Source organism: Anser cygnoides, chromosome 2 (genome assembly GCF_040182565.1).
Source record: "Anser cygnoides isolate HZ-2024a breed goose chromosome 2, Taihu_goose_T2T_genome, whole genome shotgun sequence".
In the NCBI taxonomy this organism is placed as follows: domain Eukaryota; kingdom Metazoa; phylum Chordata; class Aves; order Anseriformes; family Anatidae; genus Anser; species Anser cygnoides.
Window position 1 is genome coordinate 24,126,581 of NC_089874.1, and position 18,496 is coordinate 24,145,076.

Here is an 18,496-nt window from a genome sequence, read left to right on the forward strand (position 1 = left end):
CAAACCTGTACAGGTCTAGTTGTCTTTCTGCCAGTAAAATCTCCCCTGTTCTTCATGTGCCAAGAAATGTTCAATCATTTTGAATCAACTCCCGATTTCTGTGGTGATTCCTACCTTACACCTCTTGCATAGCACTTGCATACTATCTGCCCAAAGCTGTCAGCGTGCAGGGGTATCGTATGGATGTAATAGTCTGCAGGAGGGCTGCCATGCAGTGTGCTTTCTAGTAGCCTCTCTAATACAGGTGGTACTTTGCATACCTAAAAGTAATGCCTTAGAGTAGGCATGAAAGCAAAGTTTTCCCTGGCATTTAATCTACTTCCACTTTGCCAGCGCCCACATGAAATGAGCTTTCCATTTTTACTCACAGATAAGCACCTTACTGTGCTCAGGATGCAGAGACTAGAGCGGTGGTTGCCTGGCCAGAGATACTGGGAGTTTACTAGGCACTTAGTAAGTTATTTTACTAGGCACTTAGTAAGGAGTTTACTAGGCACTTAGGAGCAGCTTACTAGGCACTTAGTTAATGGCATGCTTCACTTTGGCTGGCTTTTTGTCTCGTCTCCTGAGAGTGCTTATTCAGGAGCTTACCTTCTGCGCGTTTTATGAAAACGCTTAAATTAAGATAGGATATCCAGATGCTGAAATATCACTTGAGCTACCTTTTGGTCTACAAATGTCCCCATAAGACTTACACCGCTGACTTCTCACGAGAAGCCAGAGTCACTTACGAGTTCGCTCGGAACAAGAGGAAGCTTTCGGCCCCCCAGCCCCAGTTTCTCCTGTCAGCCTGCAGTGGCAGCGCTGCTACCCCCGGCTGCGGCCCGCGCCCTCCCCCGTGCTCCCACCGCTAGATGTCACCCTGCTGATGCGATTCACTGGGAGCTAAAACTACCCAAAAACCGGCCGAGCGAAAAAAAAAAAAGAGCGAAGAAAATCAAACGGCGCTTTTAGAAAGTGGGAGCACACGAAAGTGAGCACCCGTGGCAAAAAAAAAAAAAAAAAAAAAAAAAAAAAAAAAAAAAAACAGCAGTAACTAATGGAAAGCACGTGGAAAATAACCATCATACAGAGCACAAATACTCAAATACTCCAGTGAAGGCAACTACAAAGACAAATCAAAAGTTAAGGTTTTGTTTTAACACGGGAGAGGCGATTATACTATCTCCTCTTTCTTGCCAGATGCAGCATGCAGCTGGAGACTCAGTCCATTTAACACAGGAGCAGGAGAAACAAAAATACATTCCTAAGATTAAAAAAAAAAAAAAAAAAGAGTTGGAATTTGGCATCGCTTCTGCGAAGCCATCCTGAGCAAGACGCAATAAGCTCTGCGTAAAGAAATGAAAACATTTCTGGGGCAGACTGGCCACGTTTTCTGCAACGTCAGAAAGCCACCAAGTGTTGAAATATCCTCGAACACGGAGCTTTCGCGAGGTAGTGAGCCCACGCTGCCCTGTGACAAAACCGCTTTTTCGGAACCGTCAGCAGAGGAAAAAAGGTACGAGATGGTGGTACCTGAAGAAAAATATTTTATTTTTTTTAAAATGAGGCTTGCTCGCGTTAGCAGCAGGGTTCAATACAGCCCTTTGTCTGGCTGGGGGAGCGACAAGCCCGCACGGAGCAGCAGGGCAGGGAGAAGGGGTGAGGAGAAGGTTCCCCGTCACGGGCGTGAGGGGGGGCGAGCGGTGCCTTTTCTCCCTTCCCTCTCCTTCCTCCTCCCCGGCGGGGAGGGCGCAGGTGAAGGCGCCCTTTGTCCAGGCGAGGCCCCAGCGGCCGCCGAGGAGCTCCGCGGGCCGGGCCGGGCCAGGCGGGCAGCCCTGAGGCGAGCTCCGGCCCTGAGGCGAGCCGCGGCGCTCAGGTGCCCGCCGGGCTGGGGGGAGCGGGATGGGCGCGGAAGGCGGGGCCGGGCGGGGAGGGGAGGGGAGATGGAGCCTGCGGCCGGGCCCCCATACCCCCGCCGCTCCCCTCAGCGCCTGCCGGCCGCTGCGGGGCTGACCTGAGGCCGCCTGCCCCGACGCGGCCGCGCCGGGCTCTCCCCGTCCTGACCGAGCCGAGCCGAGCTGAGCCGGGGCTCCCGGGGAAGCCCCGCGCCGCCGCCCGGGCACAAGAAGGCGCCGCTGCCGGCGGGCTGAGGTGGGTGAGCCCCGGGGCGGCGGGCGGGCTGCGGCCGGGTTCCGGCGCCCTGCTCCGCTCCGCCCCGGGACGGGACGGGACGGGGGACCCCGGCGGGACGAGCTCACCTGGGCCGGCCCCGGCAGCGCTGATCGCGGGGCCCCGAGTCCCCAGCGCACCCTGGCCGAGGAGGGCACGGAGCGGGGCTCGCCTGTGCCGGTCCCCGCAGGGTCTCCACAGAGCTCGGCCGGGTTCCCGACGAGCCTGGGCAGCGGGGGTGAGGGGTGGCTGGCCAGCTCGGCTCTCTCGGGTGCCTACACGGCACCTTAAAAGCGAGGCGATTGCCCCCGAACGCTTTCACCCGGTCGTTCTTCGATGGTGCCAGAGGAGTGGGATGCTGTCACCGTCCCGCACCTCCTCCATCACCTCATCGTTGTCATCTTAGCCTGTTTATTTTAGCCATTTTTCTCTATTCAGTGAGCCTGCCCTGAAAACCCTTACTCAGGCAAACCTCCCATTGACTTCGGAAGATGTTTTGGCAGAGTCAGGTCTGCCCGGTTTGGATCGCTGTCGGCTCAGCGCTGTAATGAGCCTGTTTGCTTCTCCCAAACTGCACTACACCCAGTGCTGGAAACTTGGCCTTCCGCAGCTGGAGATCCTCCATCCTCAGGCGCAGCCAGCTGCACCGCTGCCTTCGGGAGAGGGAGGCATGGGCGCGGAGGATGGACGTGACTGGGTTCTGTCTCTCACGGGACTTTCTTCAAACATATTGCAGACAGAGGCGTGCTGTAAAGGACTCTGTTATGATAGTTCATAAGGCACTGTATAACAGAATTACAAGTGCCTTGTCTTTAGGCTATTACTGTGCTTTGTTATCGGCTGTATCAAAGAAATAACTCTGTGTTATCTCTGATATCAGAGTTATCTGGTTTGGCACCTATGCTTCCTTGCATGCAGTCGCATGGCTGTAACACATATTTCCCTGTTAGAGCATGTGCATTCATTCACACACATTTTTTTTTATCTTTCCTTTTTTTTTTTTTTTCTGCCACATTAATCATTAGGATTGTATTAAACATTGTTTCCCCAAATCAGCTTTTAGGATCAGCAAGTGACATCCCAGCTCATGATTTTTTTCACATCGCTATACCACTTACTACATCATCATCAACACAAGCCTCTAGCTAGAAGCTATTACTGGACTCTTCATTTCTAAATTAAGACTGATAGTAGCATAAGAGTCAGGTGAGTTAAGCATTTCCATGCAGAGCTCCTCAACCAAAAATATGCTTTCGGACCTCCAAGATAGTGTGGCAGCCAGAAGAGGACAGTTCAGAAGAGGCAGGGATCACTGTGTAAGCTCCTGTAGGCTGGTGATGTTAACACTTGAAAGCTCAACTGAGGTTAGTACAGAAAAAATAAAAAAGGAGCAAAGGCATGTGAGCCATCATCTGTTTTAACAATTTTAAAAAGTTGATCTCGTTATCTGAAAAAGTAAAACATCAGTCTAAGACTTCTTCACATCCTTTTTTTTTTTTTACTTCCCCACACACACTTCAAAATTTAAAAATCAGAGAGTAGGCCTCAAAAACTGTATGATTGCCCTTGATATTCTGAGTTCTTTTAAAAATAGGTCTGGAAATCACTTTGTTCCTTTTTTTCCAAGCAAGTACATTATACGAAGGTCTGTTTGTAAACTATTCTTTGTCATTGTAACAGCTAGAAATACAATATATCAAAACATAGAATTTTTAACTAATTCTGGGAGTGGAGGAGCTGAAGTTTTGTGATGATAGCATGAAACACCAGGTCTAGCCCTAGGAATAGAAAAAAAAAGAAAAAAAAAAAAAAAGAAAAAGAAATGTGCCTTCAGCAGTAGGATATACAAGCAGCTAATGGCATAGGAAAGGGTTAATAGCCTGACCTTCAGAGGGAAGCTCTTGTTGACCCTACTCTGCAACACTTGGCCGAAAGGTTATGCCCAAAGGGAGAGCTTTTTAGCAGGAGGGGAAAAAAGTCAAAAAAGAAATACTTAGGAAAAGAATACTTAGGCTTCAGAAGGCTGGTGGCTTGGCAAAAAGCAAATGTTTGTACCAGATAGCACAAGACTGTGTGGATTCATCCACTGAAGCGCAGCAAAAATACAACTGATACAAATTCCCGAAAGTTGTATGAATATAAAAGAATCTGTATTTAGCAAAGTAGTTTCATGTCTAGTAATCCAGCTGCTCAGTAGGTTTTCTGGAGGAGCTAACTAGTCACAGCCGTAGAGGTGGTCACAGTGCTACGCTGCGGCAGGGCAACCTGAGCTTCCAGTGCCTCGGCACTAGCACATCGCTTCCAGCAGTGTGCGACGGGGTGGCGTACCTATCAGAAGTCCACCTTGCGGGGTAACCCCCTGCAGCTCTTTTACAGCCCTCTCAAGACTTCAGGGTACTGTCTCTACTGCTAGGATCCTGAGAAAGAAATATCCCTTCTCTTCCTCTTTGTTTTCTGCCTTCTGGTTTCTTCTAGTCCTTAACAGCTAAGAACCATTTCTGCTTCCTCTTGTATTGATAAATATTGACAGTGTACCTTGGAACAGAATGAGCAAAGCTCCAACTGGAGTTTCCTAACAATCTTGAGGGGAGAGTACACCTCTAAAGCCACAGGATGACTGTCAGGTAGACCAAGCCTGAAAATCTGAATTGCAAAACCTAAAAAGTATTAGGAACTGCAAATCTGCATGGGTTTCTTATATCAGGAAGTCCAGCCTCTTGCTAGGATAGACACAGGATAGACACAGTAAAGCTTTTTGTAAACTTACCAAAAATCCATCTTCACAACATTTTACTTGTTATTCCTATTCAAAAACTGTTTCAAACTCTATTGTTCTATTTTTAAAACTTTCAGCCTGATTTAAGTCATTCATTCCAGTAGCAACATGGGCATTTAGCTTAAATATTACTTTTCATCAGTGATTTTGTTATGTTGATTCATATGTTCTCTTAGTCTCCACTTTAAATAATTTTTTAAAAAGCTGAGTTCTTCTGTTCTCAGAGGACAGACTTTCTTTTCCCTAGATTATCATAACTTCTCTGGCAAAGGGGTGGAGGAGGGGGAAGAAAACATTTTGAGGGAAAATAGGCCTCAAAGTTCCAGTAGGGCATTTCAAAACCTGTTTTACATCCTGTGTTTGTTTTGCAGGGAGTTTCTGCAATGGAGAAGAGGGAAGGCAATAGTCGTACCATTGATCAGAATGCAGGTCAGAGCATCGTGCCGAGAAGAAATAGAGGAAACCTTAGCAACTTGGTAATGTTTCTGTAAAAGAGCAGTTCATATGTCACGCAGAATATTGCAGACTTTATTTGATTTTGTCCAAACGCACTGTGTTTCCATAACACTGGTGTATCATCAATGCTTCTGAAGTCTTCTCTCAATATTGACATGAAGAGATAAAAAGATAAAGAGCAACTCATTCAATTTAATCACATTCCATGCTAAAAAAATACACAAGGGTTGGTAAAAAAAGAAAACCACACAGTAATAGTTACGTGATGTTAACTGTTAGTTGCATTCTACCCGCTGAACAAAGCTCTATAGAAATAATTCGTGATTTTTGAACAGGAATGTAAAATTTGTCTTGGGTAGAGTCTTTATCGTTGCCACATTGCATTTAGGAAGTTTTCCACACCACACAAAAAAAGCCTAGGAAAAGATCCACTTCACCAGTATTTGCTTCTGCAATGGCTGATGCACAGAAGAAGTTCAAGCGATAACTTGCTGTTCTGTTGTGAACTCAGTCTGTGGAATACCGTATTAGGCTTTACAAACTGTCTCCTCAAGAAACAGGAATCTCTAGGTGAAACTGGGTTCAGAGGTGAATTTCAGTTTATGTAATTTATACTCATACCTGATTCTACAATGCATAAAAACTACACTCTTCACAGTTCTTCATAGACTAGAGAACAGAAGTTACTTAGGCTATACCTTCACTGTTACATTACAAAGATACATTTTTTATTATCACATCAACATATATTAGCTATTCAGCTATAAAATCCTAATAAAGACCATGCCCTTTAATTTTACTGTGAGGCACTGCAAGCAAGTTGGTCAGACGTGGAAACAGGCTACCTTGTCTCCATTTAGGATTTTATGGCAAGATAGCAGTGTACATTTGTTACTTTGTTAAAAGAAAGCCAAACACGCAAAATGCCTATTTGTATTAGTGAAGACGAACACAAGACTTACACCTGCTTACCCTTGCATTATTTACAAATATTTACAAGAATTGACCCCTTAACCAGCTTCAATATATTTGATTCTGAATAAAGACAGATCATATTGCTGAAATAAGCAGATCTCCTGTATCCTAGCAGAATTATTTAGATTAGATAGTCTTGAAGGTCCTTTCCAACCTTGGTGATTGTATGATTCTGTGACTGCCAACTTACAACTTTCTACTAGTAGTTGTCTTCCTCAAACCTCACGGTGCCATGTCACTTTCTGGAGATCTGGACACCTGCAACTTTAGCCATTCTAAAGTTGAGCCATTGCTGCATTAGTTCAGTTTTACTTTGCATTTCACTGGATTATTAAAGGGATTGCATGTTTATTTCTTAATGTTTCAAATTCTTAGCTCTCCACCCCTGGACAGCTGTCTGCTGCACCAATTGCCATGTCCTGCTGTTGCACATATTTTCATTTTGTGCGTATGTTGATCATGTACCTCTTCCCCAAACTGTAAGTTTGGGACAATCTTTTAATATATTCTCTCAATGTAAAGCACTTTATAACATTCTACTAAAATTTTGTCCTAGCTTAGCTTCTTAAGCCTGTGATAATTCTGCCAAGATCTTCTGTAAGACTAGAATCAAACCATGACAACTTGGCAGTAAAAAAAATCAGCTTTTTGAACTGAAGTGCCTCAAATTCACAAGTTTTTATAAAAGTTAAGAGGATGCTATTACATTTAGGGAGGTTGGGAATAAAAGCATAGAAATTTAAGGTAGAGTTGACAGATGCACAGCTGGTCTAATATGCTGGATCCCAAATATTTCTATTTACATCCTTATTCCCCCAGTTAAGTGTCATTAAAATAGCAGTGACTGAATGAAATACTGTAGTGTCATGTCTCTGGATTCTGTTGTTGTGCATATTATTTGGGTTACATTATTAAGTCTGTAGCTGAAATTGGAAATCTTGAAATCTGGAGTGCCTATCATAAGAAGCTGTAATGATGCTTTGCATAATGTAATCTTCCCTTGTGGTGTAGTTAACTTCCTGGAATGAAAATCTATTCTGAAATCACCATAGATGATGAATGAAGAACGAGAAATCTACAGTAAAATTGCCTTGCTCAACTACTAACTATGCTGTTTGAAAGATTGTATTTTCAAGCTAGCTTGTCTTTAATACTATGCATGGAGTTTTTTTTGTATACGATTTCAGTGCTGCACAGTATAAAAGCCATGATGGCAAATATTGTGATTACTGAAGTTTGATCTCACTTTTTATTTCCTTTCTGTCTTTTCCAGAATGTGGATATGCAAGTTACCAATCCACCAGAAGTAGCTGTACTTTTTGATTTACATCAAGCACACCATTTTGGTGAGTTTGAACACTCTTCAGAACAACACTGCAAGCAGGAACTGTTCCCCAAGTGGCACTTACCAATGAAGATAGCATCTGCAATCTCATTATTAACATTTATTTACACTTCTCTAAGAGATGTCATATATCCTTTTGTAACAAGAAATGAAAATGTTTTCTATAAAATTCCAATCCTTGTCATAAACAAAGTTTTACCAGTGGTTTCAATTACCCTTTTAGCACTGGTGTATTTACCAGGAATATTAGCAGCTGGTTTCCAGCTGTATTTTGGCACCAAGTATAAAAGGTTTCCCCAGTGGCTGGATAGATGGATGTTGTCAAGAAAGCAATTTGGACTTCTCAGTTTCTTCTTCGCTACAATGCACGCCTGCTATAGCCTATGCTATCCAATGAGAAGATCATACAGATACAAGCTGCTCAACTGGGCATTCCAGCAGGTATGATGAGCTCACAAATACCAACATTTCAGTGTTGAGACAATCCTTGCGTTGTACATCCAAACAAATCTGGATAGGAAGAAAGCTGTTTTCATTGCCTTTTTATTTTGAAGCAGCTCCTCACAAAGCACTGCTAAGCGATAGAGCAGGTCCTACTTGTTAAAGCATGTTATAGGGAGTCAAGAGTCAATACAGCTGTGCCAGTGTGTATTCAATAAATCATTTTCTTCATCTGGGAATTCTTAGCTCTGTGTAAAATACCCGTAATTATAATTGCTTCACAGATACATTTAAGTCTTTGGAACACTTAGTTTAGCGTGGATTAATTTCTCTGCATCAGAGGAATCTAACTGTTTACAGAAACTTCTGCACACACCTTTTTTAGACATCATCTGTGTAAAGTGAATTATCAGCAATGAAAGAGGACTGAGCTAAATACAATAATTTGTATTTGCCACAGACTAAACTTGCGAACAGTGATGACTACACAATTTGGCTGGTGCACGCTAACTTGTTAGAACAATTCAATTTATTTCACTCATGCTTCCAAGTCATGAGCAATAATTGGCTTGCAAAGCTGTCTAAGGTTTTCTGTGACTAGAGAGTTTCTAGACATGTATCACCTCGGGTGCCATGAGTATTCCAGCATAGGGAATATTCCAACATAAGGTGTAGAGTGCAAAGGTACAGTTTTAATATCCTTAAAGTCTAATATAAGGTTTTATTGAAAGCAGAGTAGAGTGTTACTGGCTTCTTAAGAATTCTGACATCAGTCAAACTACCTGATGAAAACTTTGAAGATAGTCTTACTGGTAATCTGACTTGAATGGTTTACCAGAAATATCTGCAAGATTCCAGTTCTTAAGTGCAGGTGAAGAAATGATCATATCTGGAGCATATTACACTATGGTGATCCCTAACAGCATCAAGGAACTGTTGCAAGTAGTCATACACAGGACAAGCTTTGGCATCAGATTTTTATTTTCATCCATATCAACCATTGTATTCAGTGCAGCTGAATAAACCGAGTCATTAAAAAAAAAAAAAAAAAAAGACTATTCTGGCAGGATAACATGGTTAAGAACGCTTGCTAAACTGGATCCCTAAAATAGTGCTGTAAATATATTTCCTTGTGTTATAATCCCCTAGATAAGGTAATTTGCCATAAGTGGAGGATTGGTTTTTTTTGTTTGTATTTGTCAGAGTAAGGTTTCTCCTGCTGTGAGGACAGGCTGATGGGCCTCAGAACTAGTCAGTTCTGGGCCAAGACACTTATGCAATCTGTAAATTCTTCTCACGTGAAGCCTACCTTTGCTCTACAGATACTAGTAGAGACTTTTTCATCACAATTAAGCGGCAGTTACACTTAGAGACATTCAAACAAACAAAAATACTATGTTTCTCATCTTATTTCTTAATTATTATTGTGAAAATAACTATTTCACAGAAATGGCTAAGTGTGCCAGAAAGCCGATTGTATCCTGGGCTGCATGAAAAGAAGCATGACCAGCAGGGCAAGGGAGGTGCTTCTCCCTCTCTACTCTGCTCTCTTGAGACCCACCTGGAGTACTGCATCCAGTTTTGGGGTCCGCAGTACAACAAAGATGTGAACTGCTTAGAGCAGAAAATAATCAGAGGGCTGGAGCCCTTCTCCTGTACAGAAAGGTTGAGAAAGTTGGGGTTGGTCAGCCTGGAGAAGAGAAGGCTCCAGGCAGACTTTATTGTGGCCTTTCCACATATAAAGGGGGCTTACAAGAAAGACGGAGGAAGACTTTTTTACCAGAGCCTGTACTGACAGGACAAGGGCAACGGTTTTAAACTGAAAGAAGGTAGATTTTGATTAGATATAAGGAAGACATTTTTTTACAGTGGGATTGGTGAAACACTAGAACAAGTTGTCCAGACAAGTCATGGATGCCTCTTCACTGGAAGTGTTCAAGGCCAGGTTGGATGGGGCTTTCAGCAACCTGACCTAGTGAAAGACATCACTGCCCATGGCCAGGGAGTTGGACTAGATGGTCTTTAAAGGTCCCTTCCAACCCTATGATTCTTCTGGCAGGTCAAACAAAAAAAAGAAAATGCCTGGATTGAACATGATGTTTGGAGAATGGAGATTTATGTGTCCCTAGGAATTCTGGGACTTGCTTTGCTGGCTTTATTGGCAATAACCTCAATCCCATCTGTCAATCATTCTTTGACCTGGAGAGAGTTCCACTACATTCAGGTACACATAAATGTCATCATTGCATGTAATTACTCATTTTTAGGACTGTATGTTATCAGCTAATGTTATTCCTAGTTAAAAATACCAAATACAGAGTCTTTAATGAAACCAATGTAAAAGTTTATTCAGCACCCTCTGTTAACTGTTTTGCAAAAAAATATTCATTTCATTTGTTATTTTGGGAGAAGAAATGGCTGTCATGTTCAGGGCGTAAAGTGGAAAGAAAGATAGCTCCAAGTTGACCAGCAGCAGTTGTTCCTTCAGAAACTATTCTTAGGTCAAAGACCTCTGGCTCTGAAAGCATTTCAGTTATCTTCTGGGCATTTTATGTTTCAAGAAAGCCTCGTGTCCTGCTGTCCTGGAAGTAGGTGGTACTGAACCAGATGAGAGCATTGGCATACAGCATGGGTTTCCATTACTAAATGAACATTGGCTGTTGCTCCCTTGGAGCCATTTTCTGTACTGCCTGAGCAATACCAAGTGGCTGGCAAGTCCAGAAGCCTCCTGCCTTCTGGAATGCAGAGGTTTTCCATATGCAGTGTCACTAGCCTCACAACCCACTCCAAAAAGTTGCATTCTGAGAAGGAGACGTCTTAGAACAGACACATAATCAAATCCAGCCAGTCATGAGTTTTGCTACAGATGTCGTTGTTTTGTTCACCTAATACCTGTTTTGCTCTTAGTTTCCTGTATCACGCACAATAATAAGCAGGGGTGGTTCCGCTGGCATCAGTATGATCGCACTGTGTTAAGCAAGTGTTGAGTTGGGTCCCTGAACACCAAAATCTGAAAATTCAATGACTTAGCACCTGTCATTTGAGAACTTGTTATGAATTTGAAAAGTAGCTATGAAATATGTATTTTTTGACAGTTAGTGATTTGGGATTCTGTTCACTCTATGAAGTACATCATTTGTAAGAAAAGTTTATCAGCTCTACAGAGACTATATGGATAGATGTAGGAAGGGGTCTCCTAGTGCATATTAAGCTATTAATATATTAGGGTACTTTCCATATTAAGCTATCATGGTGAACAAATCTGGAAGAGTAATGCTAACATATTGGATTAGTTTTATAAAATAACATAACTTTTATACTAATCGTATCCTGTAGATTTACCACTTAAAAAGGCACTTTACACTGATGAGTAGTTCAATTTTTGTAATAAAAGCAAGATTTTTATGTACACGGGAAACAAAAGTACTAGTAACTCTTGCGTAACTTTTCCTTTTTTCCTTAATTTCAATTTCTAAGCCAAATTTATCATAGTACTAGATTTACTAGAGTTACTGGCTTTAACTGACCTTAAAAATTCCCTTTGCAAACAGTTGATTAAACCATTTATAAGTCTGCTTTTGAACTCATAATAATTTATCACAGAAGATACAGTAATTTAGGATACAGATGACATCTACAAACTGATATATTGAGAACTGACACAGTTTGGGGAATCTGTGATCTCTTCTGTATATTAGTCCACTATCATATCAATAGGAGAAAAATGTGCCTTATCTTTTCTGGTGACGTAGACAGGTACAGTTGGATTCTTGAATTATAAGGTTTTAATTTTAATTCAAAGCTACTGTTCTCTTTTCTTTCACTTACATGCATTGTTTGAGGCCCTTTCTGATTTCCATTTTTACTTAAAAGAGTAATCTTTTTTACCAAGGGTGAAAAAATAAATAACTATTATCTTTCTCTTTTCAGAGCAAGATGGGATATGTAGCTCTGCTGCTATGCACAGTTCACGCACTGGTGTTTGCTTGGGATAAGTGGGTTGATGTTAACCAATTTATCTGGTACACACCACCTTCATTTATGGTAGCAGTTTTTCTTCCTATTGTAGTCCTGCTCTGTAAATGCATACTGCTCCTCCCATGTTTCAGGAAGAGGATAAAAAAGATCAGATGTGGTTGGGAAGCCAACACACAAACCAATCAAACCAGCATGACTTCCAGGCTGTAGATCACATATGGACATTTCCTGTCTGCTGTATGTAAATACGCTCAAGTCCACAAAACGTTCACTTGTGAGCTCTGTTTTCATATTTTTCTTAGATGTTACTTGTTTACTTTTCATTTCAGTTGCAAAGGTATGGGATATTTGATGCAACTGGGACCTTTGCTGAGACAGAAATTGAAAACATTCATTTTACACTTTAATCTATTTGGTGTTCTGGTATTTGATCATTTCTTTCTTCTGACTCATTGCTCTTAAAACGCCAGTACTTCATCACCTCGATCGTAATTCTTTCTTTGGCAAAAGCAATCATAAATCATCGGTCCAGATGACCACAGAAAGAAAATAAATCATTACACCACAGAATCCAGGAATGCTTTCTGGATCCAACAGACATGTTTGTTCCCTGGTTAAATCTCAGTGTTATAAAGGAAAACAACTTGAATATTTATTATCCTGTCCCCCCTTGTCCCCTGCATCCTACATTTCACTCTGCAGAATGGGGACCTTAGCACAGAAGCCACACAAAAAGCATGTTGCATTCCCACCACATATTGAATTTAGACAATCAGGCAAGCAGAATTCCAGGGAACTTTGCAAGGCAAATCTCTCCTGAGGTTTAGGCACAGTCTAAAATAAGAGGTTTTAGACTCAGATCTACATCTTATACAGGACTAGGTGTGTCTGTTTATTTAGAACCATAAAACATTTTCCTTTTTTTTTTTCCATGAACACATTCTTTTGTTTCTGATGCTGGAAACTTTCCATGCTTTTGACCTGCTGCCGCTGACATGTGCTAATCTTTATTAACACAAATTATTCCAGTGGGATAGCTCACACGTCAGGTAAATGTGTTTTACTGTTTACTCTAGGGCCAGCACAATTGTGTGACTGGAAGAAAAACATTAAAAATAGGCATTTGAACCTTGGCATTGATTTGGTGAGATTTTCATGTAAAATCACTTCTGAATATGTTTGCTTTTACTAAAATTTTAGTATAAGCTGATGAAGCTTCACTTTCTTTGTGTTACATAGGCCTGTCTGAAAGTTTTAAATTAATAATTCACTTATTAGCATCTATTTTTAAATATGTTATGCAGTAGTTAATATTTTCACCCAGCAGCAGAAACATCACTGCCAGTTTCCCTGCGTGAGCTGACTAGGACGTGGACTGATGGTGCCAGCTATTACTAGGATCACCCAAATGAGAATTGTAACTGGTAATGGCTCTGGTATTAAACAAACAGAAAAACAATGGTTACATAAAAATATATGTAACACATGGTGCTAATGATTCTGCAGCTAATAATCCTGTTGTACATTTGTGGACTTGGTACACTGAGCATAATTAACAAATTAAATAGCTACAGAGATACTACATTTTGTATTTTTCTTGTTATAACTCCAAGTATTGCAACTTAAAAGTTGTCTTTGTGTTTTGCACTTGATGTAGTACTGTGAAAGTAAGTGGGGACATGGTGGCCTGTGTAATATAGACTGAAGAGACTTGAGTGACATTGTGTATCAAGTCAGTAATGCGTGGCAGAGGTAAGCACTAAAACACAGAAAGCCAGTCTGGAAAGTGAACTTAAGAAGTTTCTGAAAGAACAGAAAAAGTGTGGTTGTCAATACATGAGCATTTAGTATTTCTGTACAGGAAATAAATAAAACTAATTAGAAGTCATGTTAGGGATTGTCCTGGTTTTAACTCTGTCCCAGCTGAAACCAGAACAGATAGGACTTAGCAAAGGCTTACCCAGAATATTAACTGCACTTTGTTGTCAGGAGTCAGAAAAACTTTAATAAAGTAATTTTTTCCAGTGGAACAGGTTGAGACAAGTGTAATGATAAAGAAGTCAAATTGTCCACTAGCTACTCAAAAGGTGTGCTCAAATTTACTACTTAGGACAAAGATGAAATTTAAAATACTCCAAGCAAGCCCAGCATGCATCCATTGAACAGATTAACATTTGGTTTTATCAAAATGTGTTAAATTGTGCTCTCCAGAATCAGCTCTGCTGCTCCCTTACTAAGAAAATGTGGAGAACTGAATTCAATCTCCAGTTTTGCTAAATTCTGGTCACATAGTTGGATTCATCATTTACAACTGGTCATAGAAGCCAGCCCTTTGCCACAGGGAAATATAAACAGCTTCAAGGTTAACAAGGTTTGTGACACAGAGAACAGAACACTTGGTAACTGAAAACTGAAAAGAGGTGAACGAAGACACTCCTTCAAAAAAGCCATTCAAAGCTAGTCCTACGGCATGTGTAAAACAAAATCTCAAGTAGGAGGAAGGTTTTCTGTGCAACAGCTAGCCTTTTCATTATAAAGCACTGTTGAATGCTTAGAGCCAGAATTTGAGACCTCATATCAAGTCTCTTCCCTGCTTTGTAAGTCTTTAGTAAAGTACTTCACCTTTAAGTAACTCACTTCCCAATCTGTAGTGCTGGAGTAGTATTCCTCTGCAAGACATTGCAACAGCCTGTTCAAGCTTTTAAGGCATTCAGATGCAATAGTGAGGGAGGAGGGTCAGGTAAGGGGTGTAAAGAGCTACAGAAGAAAATGCTATCAACAGTATTTTATTTCTCCTTTTGTGATAGATATGATTTAGTTCAACACTAATTACAATGAGTGCATACGTACCTTTTAATTTATGTTTATATAGCTATTTCAAAATTCAGTGTATTAATACATCTGTATACTACTAAAATCTGTAAAAACGTGTCTGCCAATTTTAGGCACTTATTTGTATAACACTGATTATTTTTATAAAATTATGTATCATTAAATGCTTAATTGTATATATACTGTGTCTGCCATTGTGTAATATCCATCCAGACCTGTATAAGGGTAAAAAGGCATGACAAGACCTAGAAGAGCTGCTGACATGAACATTAAAATAGTTTTAGTCAAGGGGGACCTTTCTCCCCGTGCTAGCTGAAGATCCTGGAGTTTCCAAAGGAGAGAAGACATAGATGTGAAAAACAAAATGGACATTTTCATAGAGAGACGTAACGAAAAGAAATTCTGATAGATCTTTTAACTGACAGGCCATGTATTCTAGCATTTGGAGGAGATTTTTTAAGAAGGAACAGAAAGCTGAGCTAGTTGTGGAATGTTTTGGAAAGAGACCTGTGATCCCTGAAAACACTGATCAAAGACCAGGAAAAGCTCAAGAATGGTGAAGACATAGAGGAGGGGAAAGTAATACAGTCATAGTCTTTGGTAAGAATTCATCACTCTAGTGTAAGGGATTTTGCAATGCCTTTACAAAGGCTACAAAGTACTTCCTTAATTAAGTCAGAGATACAGAATTGAAACCGGAGAGAGAACTCTTAAATTGTTGAAGGGACCTGAGGAATTTCCTGACCAGTTTACCTGAGATAGCAAGATCCCAGAATACTATTATCAAGAAGTGGTACCAATGATGAGTGCCCAGGAAGCCAGAACCAGGCTTTGCTGGCTATGGCTTAATGTCAATTCCTGTTGACAGCAGCCTTTACTGTAAACTGTCCCTCCCTTCGGCCATACTTCTCAATTATTTCAGTTCTTCTAACAAAAGTGTGCAAAGCTATACACTAAATCAGTCCAGGGAGTTTGATCCAGTTAAAAAGTAATGATTCATCCAGAGCCATGTACTGATCTGATTGACCTGACAGGCGCGTGCATATGCCAGCACAAAGGACAGGAAGAGAAATCATAGAATCACAGAATATCCTGGATTGGAAGGGACTCACAAGGATCACGGAGTCCAGCTTCTGCCTCCACACAGGACCATCCAGAAACCAGACAATATGTCTGAGAGCATTGTCCAAACACTTCTTGAACTCCGGCAGGCTTGTTGCCGTGACCACTGCCCTGGGGAGCCTGTCCCAGTGCCCGACCACCCTCTGGGTGAAGATTTAATTCAAAGTGGTTTAAACTGCACAGTAGTAAGTGCTCCTAAAATTCAAAGCTTAAATCCTATTCTGCTAGCAAGAATGTTTCATCACTTCACATATTTGTCAGGTTCTTAGTTTTCCATGAATCAGTAGGCAAAAATGTGTTCTAGAAATTATCACCAAAACCCCAAACTGACTGACCTCTACATGACTGTCAACTGTGTGGCTTCATCTGTGAAATGATGATCTCATGTCTTCCTCTCTTTTCTGCTGCATCCACAGTTTCTACTATTGTCCCCTTGATTACATGAAATTTTGTGTTAACCATTTCTGAAATACAGACTAACTACTTTTAAGCTGATTTTCTTAAAATGACATCAAAAGAATTGGTTGAAAGAACACAAGAAAAAATAAAGACAGATTTTTGAAAACATGCTGAATCCACCCTTGGAGAATGTAGCCTGCTGTAATCAGTTTGTCTGTCAGCGACTGATCATTGTCACCGATTTTTTTTCAGTAATGCCAGGATTTCTTGATCCTATCAGCACTCTCTGTTGCTGATGGTAAAATAATTTATTTTGGTGAGCACCTCCTTAACAATATCTCATTGAATTCAGGTCAAATTTTGCATCATTGCTTGAAATTTGCAATAGATTGAATATAATATTTAAGTGGGTGTGGTGGAGATAATTTACTAAGTATGCATAATAAGTTTTCAGAGATTCTCAAATGAAAATATAAAACCAGTCAGTGAACCAAATTATCAATTTACAAAGCAGACTACAGCTACTTCCAATAAAGATGATGCAACAGAAGATAGCATTGTTTTGTCATTTTTTCGTTTCTTTCTTTCTTTTTATATGTTTTCCTCTTTGTAGCAAGAAAGTATATTATGAGATAAATATGCTATGTCCTTGACTTGGTTAAAGATGTGTGGTCCCTCTACGGCCGGTAGAATACTACTACTACTACTGATGGAAATATTTGGTCCTTAAATTTCATCTTTGGGACTCACTGTTAAAAAAAAGTGTGGCAAGTGTAGTGTGGGGTCTTTTGACCTGGACAGTCATTCTTGTAGTTTGCTGTCAGTTTCTATACATGCTTACACTGTTTCATTGGATGTACTCTACTGAAAAGAGTTTTCCATCTGAATACCTCATTATTTGAAAATCTGTAAAAAGCTGATTTCTGGACTTGAAGAATGGCCACATAATATTTCTCCAATTTGTCCTCTGCCTTTTTGTCCAGTCCTGTCACTCATATACTGGATAGCATTTCTCTCTTGTCTGTCCACCTGTGCTTGTGCATGTATCAGGATAACTTTTGAACAGTGTACGTCATTCATTCAAAAATACTCTAGGTGTTCTAACGGGAAATCTATAAAACTGAGGGGCAAGGGAGGGAGAAAAAAAAGAAACCTGAGTGGAAAGAAAATGAGCCCCTTGAAGGGCACCTCAGGCATCCCTGCAACAGTTCAGAAGTCTAGCAATTCTTTGACGGGACCCATAATTAAAATAGCGACAGCTTTCTCTTGTACCTGCTAATTTCCAATAGAGTTAGTACATTCACAATATCAACATCCTAAATTATTTATTCGCAAATAATTAATGACAGAGAAAAGGGTATTCTGGGGCAGAGGAAAGCTGGGACTGTGAAACTATGCAAAGTGGTGTTAACATGGAACGGGAAGGAATAGAACAACTGGAGATCCCATTATGAAATGAAAAGGATGCCAAGGAAAAGAGACATTGTAAACTCTCAGATTTTTTTTATGAAAGGAAAGAGTAAAGGAGCCCAATGGATGCTAAAGGGGAAAAATAAGTAGATGGAGGATACTGAATGAGATGGTCACAACAGTATCAATATAGTAGGGAATAGAAATCCTTAGTACAGGAGATGGGTAAAATGAGGGACAAGGCAAAGACAGATAGCACAGCATCTGAAGAGCCTGAAGTGAATCCATGAAACAGAGGGGATGAGAGGTTTACCCACACGAAGCTGGAGAGTGGAATATGTGGTATGCAGCATAACACTTAACAATACTCTTAATGCCCTTTTCCCTCTGTTCTCTTGTTCTTGTTCCTCCCTGATCCACCTTGATCCCTCCTTTACTCCACCTTTGTTCCTTTTCTTAAGCATCCCATAAGAAGTCTTGCACATTCTCACAATCCCCTTAAAACAGCCCATAATAAGTTTCATACAATTCTTTTCCCTTTGTGTATCAGGTGATCGAGGTGTGGAGCAGCTGCTTTACAGGATGAGACTAAAAAAGGCAGAGGCACTTCA

At 40.9% G+C, this 18,496-nt stretch overlaps 1 protein-coding gene across 5 annotated transcripts; it reads left to right on the top strand.

Annotated features, from left to right (window-relative positions):
• The first annotated feature begins 1,328 nt into the window (after window positions 1–1,328).
• On the top strand, window positions 1,329–17,409 carry STEAP1 (STEAP family member 1). 5 transcript variants are annotated; one of them, XM_066991695.1, is made up of 6 exons: window positions 1,329–1,498; window positions 3,208–3,357; window positions 5,299–5,403; window positions 7,632–8,144; window positions 10,204–10,368; window positions 12,075–17,409. In XM_066991695.1, exons 3-6 carry the CDS (start codon window positions 5,311–5,313, stop codon window positions 12,330–12,332), a joined length of 1,029 nt encoding a protein of 342 aa, XP_066847796.1. In that variant the 5' UTR covers window positions 1,329–1,498; window positions 3,208–3,357; window positions 5,299–5,310; the 3' UTR covers window positions 12,333–17,409. The 5 variants fall into 5 exon arrangements, with proteins under 5 accessions (XP_066847796.1, XP_013042514.1, XP_013042515.1 ...); XM_066991694.1 differs by lacking the exon at window positions 1,329–1,498 and adding an exon at window positions 1,928–2,133; XM_013187060.3 differs by lacking the exon at window positions 3,208–3,357 and having other exon boundaries at window positions 1,330–1,498.
• The last annotated feature ends 1,087 nt before the right edge of the window (window positions 17,410–18,496 follow it).